This window comes from Etheostoma spectabile, chromosome 12, assembly GCF_008692095.1.
Source record: "Etheostoma spectabile isolate EspeVRDwgs_2016 chromosome 12, UIUC_Espe_1.0, whole genome shotgun sequence".
NCBI classification, from domain to species: domain Eukaryota; kingdom Metazoa; phylum Chordata; class Actinopteri; order Perciformes; family Percidae; genus Etheostoma; species Etheostoma spectabile.
In genome coordinates, this window is record NC_045744.1 from 5,550,988 (window position 1) to 5,559,960 (window position 8,973).

The window sequence follows — 8,973 nt, forward strand, 5'->3', positions numbered from 1 at the left end:
AAAAGTCTAAACAAAGCGGAACAGTACAGCAATACCAGCGATAGATTTACAACAGCCTTGTTACTGAAAAACATTTAAATGCTAAGGAAAAAAGGCAAAGAAACTTGGAAAAAGACAAAAAAGGAAGTAAGGCACTGGAAAATAGTACAAAAACTTCAAAAAAGCAATATAAACTTTGGGGGGGAAAAACAGTAGATGGAAGGAAGGCAACACTAGGGCGACAAAAAAAATTCCAAAAAGAGAAACTTTGAAAAAATAGACAAAAACTCTGAAGAAAAAAAAAAAGTAAGGAAGAAAGGCAAGAATAGGTCAAAACAAAATGACAAAACCTTCAAAAAAGGTGACACACTTCAAAAACAGCGAGAAAAATGTTGAAACAAGTGAAAAACCAGGAAAATAAAGACAGTAGCAGTAACTACAGCCTTGTAGTTGAAAAACGTTTTGCAAAAAATGTTCCCCCTTCAGTCCTCCAAAGTACCCCAAGGGGTACACGCACCCCCACTTGAGAAACCCTGAATGAGGCCATAATTCTCTGAACTGTGGCCAAGAGTATTCTTATGATTTACAAAATTATGAAAGAAAACCACATTCAACGTGAGGTAATAAAAAGATGTATGTCTGTTGTCAACTATCAAAACCACTTCCATGTTTTTTGCAACCCATTGACTTTGAGTCTTCTTTGCACTTTTCAAAAAAGAAAAATCCTAAAAACCAGAGTGATGGAAACGGCTCACCATCTTCATCGCTGCTGTCTGGTTCCGGCTTCTTAATCCTCCGTCTCTTTTTCTTGTCCATTTTCTCCTCCTCGCTGCCAGAATCCTCCATTCGCTTGGTTTTGCTTCAACAAGAGCAACACTCATATTTAATTACATTTGTAGCCACGTTTGACTTTGGCGGACCAAGTCCATCATCACTCAGTGAACATGCATTAATTTTCAAAGCTTTTAAAAACTTAAACTGAAGAAAAAATGCAAGATACTGTGATTCAGAATAAAGCTGCATGTGTGGCTCTCTTGTATGGGTTTAGATCAAATGTTGATCAAATGCATGAAAGCGTGTCTTGGTTTAAAGTTAGAAATAGATTTGTGTATTAGAGCCCAACCAATATATCGGCGGGCTGATATTATCTGCAGATATTATGTTTCTTCCAAACTATCGGTATTTTATTGGCATGGTAATGGCCGATTAAAAATAAATAAAAACGGATGGTCAACCATGTTCTGAGTGTTGGCGTTGCATAGTTTGTCCACCAGAGGACGCTCTACAACGTCCCTGTTGGCAACGCAGATTATTAAACGATATCTGATTATCAGCATATCGGATTTTTTTATTAATATTTGTATTGGGCTTAAAAATCTTTTGTCGGTCGAGCTCTATTGTGTATTCGCTAATTTTTTATTTATTTATTTACAATGTTATAACAAACACCTTTTACGTTTTTATGCAAAAATATCCTTTAGTATTGATACACATCATTATCTAACAAGGCATGCAGTAGGAGGTAGTTTTATTTTACCTAAAAAACAAATCAATTCAATGTGTGAATGGAACTCTCACCCAAAGACTAACAAAACACTCACAATTGGTTAAAAAATAAATAAAATAAATAAATTACTTAAGATATACAGTATTACCTTCAAAGAAATGTAAATATCTAATACCAAATTAGAAAGAGTCTGTTATAGGGATTTTACTTATCTGATCTCTTAATATAGATCTAGTCTGAGAAGCATTCTTTTTTGATTAATTGCATTAACTGTAAGATTTAAATATGGTTTGTATTTTCAAATGTTAGAATGTTTGTGTGTGTGTGTTTGGTGTGTAATGTGATGTCGTGAAGTGTACTGTCACATGAACAGATTGCAGGACACCACAAATAGCTTTTAGGCTTATGCTGAAGCTAATGGGAATCCAAATAAAACAAACAAATCTATTATTTAGTGATTGGCTGGTAATATCTGAACATTCACTAGCCATTTGGCTATTACATTTTTTTTTTTTTAAGTTACATTTTGAACTAAGGCTGCACAATGAGGAAAATTCCAATTGACATTATTTTGACTGATATGGCGATTGCAATATGATTCACCATATTGAAGGGAAGGATCATGTTCGGATCATTATTCTCAATTTCATTGACTACAATCATTTTAATGTTTTAAGATATAGTATTAGTGGGATTTTTGTGAGGATCTGTGCCAATCAAAGATGTTTTCTGTAGACTGTAGGTTAGGATTTGAAGGCCGGGACGTCTCTGCAGCGCTACGTTTGAAACACATTTAGCCTTTAACAAATATTGTGCCCGTCTGGGATTTGGATATTGCACTAGTCCATATTGGGATTTGGATAAACCCACCTCCTGGAGTCTTTTGGCGACTCCACTGCAGCAGCAGCGGCGGCGGGGGTGGCGTGTGTTTCCTCCGGCTGTGAACTGGGCCGGGGCTGCTCTGCTGAGGATGATGACGGAGCTGCTTCCTCCTGCTTCACCGTTTTGTCTGCTTTCTCTGAAGTGACCAGTGATTGGATAAAGTCAGCACACCACACCACAACACATTACTCGGCCCCACTATTTTTTATTTTTTTAAAATGAGTTACTGCATTTTTAAAAGGTCAGTCACGTCACATGCCAAAATTCCTTTTTTTATACCTTTGACAGAAAAAAAACACCAACAATTTTAAGCATTCAATAGCTATGTTTCCGTCCACACGTTTTTAACCAAATTAAGTGATATCGAATGAAAAATGCCTTATTGAAACAGTAAAATTGGATGGAATTTCATGAACATCGACTCAAAGGAAATACGTTTGGTCTCATCAGATTTGATCTTGATCGATGTACGGCTTATGAGATAAATGCTGATAGAAACGTTATTTGCAAAATTAATAATGATGCGATTAAGTTTTAGGTCATTGTATGGTTGCAAGACGACAGAAGAAGTTTTACTTAATTTTTGCCCAGTATTTCCTCTCTTTCTGCACACATGGCAGGTGTCAACAAAGACAGATGGAAGTGGACGGACGAGGAGACGAGAGACTTTCTGAATTTAATTTATCAGGAACTCGCAAAGGAAAGGGACAATAAAGGTTAGGACAAGCCTTGGGACGTCCTGCGGAGTTAATGGAAGGCACTCAAACAGCGAGACATGTCTAAAAAAAGAGTTGTCTCGCAGCGGTGCCGGAGGGACAATAAAAGACAAGTTGCATCTGCATCATCATAGCAATGTGTTGATAGCGTCGTTGTTTTCTTATTATAGCTTGATGTGTCACTATCAGCTGGCACATACGCACTATAACTTGTGCAATATTGATCATGTGTTGGTAGACGGCGCGATCCATTTTGTCTAGAAAAACTTTGCTCGCAAACGTTTGCTTAATTGTTGTGCGATTCAGTGACAAAAATAAATGGAGACACCTTAAAATGTCAAAAATCATTTTTGATATACCAATTTGATCGCAAATCATCACCACAGGTTTTATTGGCTTTAAAGCCGTTGGATGGAAACACACTTTCAGCAGCTTCATTTGCGTGAGTTTTTTTACTGAACTTCAGATAATTTGATTTACAAGTGGATGGAAACTTAGCTACTGTCTGTAGTAGGGGTGCACAATATGATTATATATTGTATAGGCCTGCACGATATTGGAAAAAATCTGAAATTGCAATATTTTTTTCCCCTGCGATATTAAAGTTATTTTTTAAAGATGACATATATAGCTCTATTTGGAAATAATAAATCACTCTCGACTGCTGTGGTGATTTTGTAGGGGGGTGCATCTACATAGAAGAAAGAATGGAAAAAGGATCTTTTCTAATGTGAACCATTCTTTGTTGAACATTGCATTACAAAAATCAAAGTAAGTAAGCTAAGCGCTGTGACTAACGTTACTCTTCTGAAGTGGTTTTGGAGTGGGACATCAGGTAGAAATATGCTGGTTGACTAGCATGACACCATTGTATTCATATAATAATCAATCCAGACTAACGTGAATGACAGTGACGGCATGTTTCCTCTTAATTTCTAGTTGTGGTTCGACTAGCGGGGCCAGCTCATTAGTTTGATAAACTGATCAGACCTGCATGTCACGCGCACTAGCAACACACTGTGTATCCAAGAAGAATTAAATCAGTGGAAATGACGTTAGATCAGACACAGACTCCTGTTTTAGATTAGTGTTACGTTTCCAGCCTCGCGGCTCCAAACCGTAACGTTAGTTTCTATAGGCTAACTATATTAGCTTTAGCCTGGCTGGTAGCAGCTTTCTGTGGGGAATATGGCCTGAAGACGTGATTATGTTGCATTAATCAGATGACTTATGAACATAAAACACTGACTGCAGTAGCTTCACTGACTACCATCAAAACTATGAGCATTACTGTGTCAGTGGCAGCTGCTGCCTACGGTACTTCTACACATGGAGAGCTTCATTTCCCATAACAATAACCCCCGTTGGACTAACGTTGGCCAGTATGTTATTTTATACATACAATTGATATGGGTTGATCAGAAATTGTTATACTTATTGCTGATTAGAAAACTATTTACATGACAGCATCGAGCTTCAGATCAATGGTGTTGTCATGGTAACAAACAAACTATATACAGAACGTTTTGCAACAATGAATACAACACATGCGGTTGCAATTATGAAGTAAAATGTAATGAACAAGAGTTTTCATACTCAGTATAACTTTCTTTTTTTTAACTTTTAATTTTTTTATGATCAGTGTGATTTTTGTTTTTGGTTCTTTTTTATTTTTGTTACTATCACAGAACGCTTCGCGGCCAGTTGAGGAGTTGTATTCAATCTGGGCACGGATATTGACTCATATTACTCGGATAACCGTTGAAAACCGCTGAAACGAGTATCCGTATCGGATACTCGGATCATCCCTAATTCCCACCCTTCCCAAGAGCAGCTGATAGAGAGGTCTGATACTTATTTTATACTGTGTTTTTGGTCCGCACATCGCAATGTCGATGCTAAAACACAATATTGTTCAGCCCTAATAGGGTATATTGAATACACCTAATTACATGGCATTTTACAATAAAACACTAGCAGAGTATTGTAGCAGTAGTAGTAAGCAGACATTGCACTAAAGATTTAGAAAAACTACAAAAGGATGATGGCGGTGAAGATATTACTCACTTGCTGCTTGACTGCCAAAGAAGTTCATCATAGAGTTGGCTTTTGCAGGTGGTTTGCTTTTGGGCTCATCGACCTAAAACAGGAAACACAGAAGTAAAAAAATAAATAAAAAGAAATCCTGTAGCTCCTGTCGTTTATTTCTTAATAAACTGCAGCGAATCACAGCAAAGGCTGCCAAGCCGTACCGCAGGTGCATCCTCCTTCTGCTCCGACTTCACCTCTTTACCACTGTCCTGGTTCTTAAGAGCGCTCTTATTTGCAAACATTCCCATGATGCCTTTCTGTGGCTTGGTGGACGGTTTGGAAGCCGGAGCAGCATTTCCATTGGGGGGAGATTGCTTGTGTTCAGGCTCTGGTGCAGGAGTTGGCTGGGTTTGTCTGGCCTGCTGCAGCTCCACAGAGGACCTGGGCACTGCGCTGGAACAGCGGATGGCGCTGTATCTGTAACAGTGAGTGCACCATGTGTGATTAACTTTTTTTTTTTTTTTACAACATACAACATGATACACATCCCACCATCATCATCATCATCATCATCACCATCATCACCACCCACTCAGACAAAAACCAAAAGATGACACAGTAACTACAATATTAAAGACCATTAAAAAAAAAAAGCCAATAAACCATATATCAATTAAAGATATGTATAAATGATAGGACTGCACAATTCAGAAAATGTCACAATTCGATATTGATTTTTAGGCTCAAGATTTGATGCAAAAATGATTCTCAATTTTAAAAAATGATTCACAGTATCTAAATGTAGTTTACATGCGATAGTATACACAACCAATACAAAACTGGACGGGACCAACAACCTCTGGATAGTTCTACTTGTTAAACGTGAGCGGCAACCAACGGAGGGTGCGTTTTGTCGGCAGGATTATTTAAAAGCCCACCGCGACTATTGTGCGTCTGCCCTATTTCTAAAGACATTTTGCCATGGCGATGCGCCACAATAACACAGAGAAAACACTGTAAAGTCACAATAAAGATAATGGAACTACAACTAGAAATAAAAGCTGTAGCAGTGCAGGGCACAGAGGGAAGTAGAATCTCTCATCTGCAGAATCTCCGACATAAAATAGATTTTCCTTGCCTGCGTGGAGACCCTGAGGAAGGTCCACTTTTAAAGCACATGACATACTTGCTGCAGTTCTTCAGATTGTCTTTGACGGCATCGTAGTCGACGCCGTAGAGCGGGCCGCTGTCTTTCAGCAGCGCTTTCTGGACACTGTAGACGTGCACGCTGACGATCAAGCTCATCTTGGATTTGACGTCTGGAAAATAAATCACCTGAGGTTAGACGCAACTAACTTCCTGCTAAATACACAAAATGGGAAGAAAAAAATAAGGATTTGTACATTTTTAGTTTGCAACCTGGAGGTTAAAGGCAACAGATTCAACTAACCAACAAGGCTTGATTTAGGAAACACTTGTACACACCTTCCAACTGGTCCTCTTTGACTAGGGACACCTTGTGACTCTGAAAGGAAGCACAACATTAGCAACAATAGGTATACTAATAATAACGTTAAAATCTGCAAAAACGTTGTCCGTTAATTCATTACGTTTCCCACCGTCTGGCCATTGTCCACAAACTTCCCCGACACGAGGTAGGTGGCATGGAGCTGAGCTGAACTCTCCTTCCTCTTGTGGTCCAAATAATGATAGAGCATTCTGAAAACAAGACATGCGTCATGTCAATGGTTTGATTGTTAAAAAGATCCCAGCCATTGGATTACCTCTGACTGTATCGGTAAGCAGCATTAGTGACTCCCGAAAACATACATATTGGTATATTGATTAATGTATAACATTCTCTAAATGTGTCCATTAGCACACAAGGTTATACTTTTACTTTTCCTCGATGCAGAGGTCTAGGGTTTGAAGCCGACCTGTGACGATTTCCTGCATGACTTCCCCCCCTCTCCCCCCTAGCTGTCCTATCAAATAAAGGCGGAAAAAAAAGATGCGCCAGTACACCTACAGTGGGTACGGAAAGTATTCAGACCCCTTTAAATTTTTCACTCTTTGTTTCATTGCAGCCATTTTCCAAAAATCAAAAAAGTTCATTTATTCTCAGTAATGTACAACAGCACCCCTTGGACAGAAAAAAACAAAATGTAGAAATTTTTGCAAATTTATTAAAAAGAAAAACTGAAATATCACATGGTCATAAGTATTCAGACCCTTGCCGTGACCCTCATATGTAACTCAGGTGCTGGCTATTTCTTCTGATCATCCTTGAGTGGTTCTACAACTTCATTGGAGTCCAGCTGTGTTTGATTATACTGATTGGACTTGATTAGGAAAGCCACACACTGTCTATATAAGACCTTACAGCTCACAGTGCATGTCAGAGCAAATGACAATCATGAGGTCAAAGGAACTGCCTGAAGAGCTCAGAGACAGAATTGTGGCAAGGCACAGATCTGGTCAAGGTTACAAAAAAATTCTGCTGCACTTAAGGTTCCTAAGAGCACAGTGGCCTCATAATCCTCAAATGGAAGACGTTTGGGACGACCAGAACCTTCCTAAGCTGGCCGTCCGGCCAAACTGAGCTATGGGGGAGAAGAGCCTTGGTGAGAGAGGCAAAGAAGAACCCAATGGTCACTGGGCTGAGCTCCAGAGATGCAGTCGGGAGATGGGAGAAAGTTGTAGTAAGTCAACCATCACTGCAGCAATCCAACAGTCGGGGTTTATGGCAGAGTGGCCCGACGGAAGCCTCTCCTCAGTGCAAGACACATGAAAGCCCGCATGGAGTTTGCTAAAAAAACCTGAAGGACTCCAAGATGGTGATAAATAAAATCCTTGGTTGATGAGACCAAGATAGAACTTTTTGGCCTTAATTCTAAGCGGTATTGTGGAGAAAACCAGGCACTGCTCATCACCTGTCCAATACAGTCTCAACAGTGAAGCATGGTGGTGGGGCAGCATCATGCTGTGGGGGTGTTTTTCAGCTGCAGGGACAGGACGACTGGTTGCAATCGAGGGGAAGATGAATGCGGCCAAGTACAGGGAATCCTGGACGAAAACCTTTTCCAGAGTGCTCTGGACCTCAGACTGGGCCGAAGGTTTACCTTCCAACAAGACAATGACCCAAGCACACGCTAAAATAACGAAGGAGTGGCTTCACAACAACTCCGTGGCTGTCTTGAATGGCCAGCCAGAGCCCTGACTTAAACCAATTGAGCATCTCTGGAGAGACACTGAAAATGACTGTCACCAACGTTTCCATCCAACCTGACAGAACTGGAGAGGATCTGCAAGGAGGAATGGCAGAGGATACCCAAATCCAGATGTGAAAAAACTTGTGCATCTTCCCAAAACGACATGGCTGTATTAGATCAAAAGGGTGCTCTACTACATACTGAACAAAGGGTCTGAATGAATATTATGACCATGTGATATTTCAGTTTTGTTTTTAATAAATATGCAAAAATTTCTAAATTCTGTTTTTTTCTGTCAAGATGGGTTGCTGAGTGTACATTACTGAGAAATAAAATGAACTTTTTTGATTTTTGGAAAAAGGCTGCAATGAAACAAAGAGTGAAAAATTTAAAGGGGTCTGAATACTTTCCGTACCCACTGTAGATGGGTATGGAACTGTCAGAATTTTGGGTTCCGAATGAAACGCATCTCCAGCGGCATGGAAAGCTGCTGAATGTGGGCAGTAAATCCTGCAATGAAATTCTTAGCCTTGTTTAGTTTATTCTTTGATTTATTAATAATTTAATAAATAATTCTGTTTATTGATCCCCAGTGGGGAAATTACAATTTACACACTGTGTACACTTTGTTAGTAATCACTACACA

General features: G+C 39.4%; 1 protein-coding gene across 3 annotated transcripts in view; it reads right to left on the reverse strand.

Moving 5' to 3' along the window:
• Positions 1-8,973, reverse strand: part of LOC116698790 (DNA polymerase delta subunit 3) — a 16,320-nt gene that overhangs the window by 3,105 nt on the left and 4,242 nt on the right. For 2 of the 3 annotated variants that reach the window (XM_032530962.1, XM_032530963.1), the window contains exons 3-9: positions 6,735-6,834; positions 6,601-6,640; positions 6,302-6,434; positions 5,337-5,592; positions 5,152-5,224; positions 2,357-2,504; positions 735-838 (exon numbers count right to left, since the gene is read on the reverse strand). In XM_032530962.1, coding sequence (XP_032386853.1) covers positions 735-838; positions 2,357-2,504; positions 5,152-5,224; positions 5,337-5,592; positions 6,302-6,434; positions 6,601-6,640; positions 6,735-6,834 — 854 coding nt within the window. The remainder of the gene's footprint in view (positions 1-734; positions 839-2,356; positions 2,505-5,151; positions 5,225-5,336; positions 5,593-6,301; positions 6,435-6,600; positions 6,641-6,734; positions 6,835-8,973) is intronic. The other variant, XM_032530964.1, reaches the window with a different exon arrangement.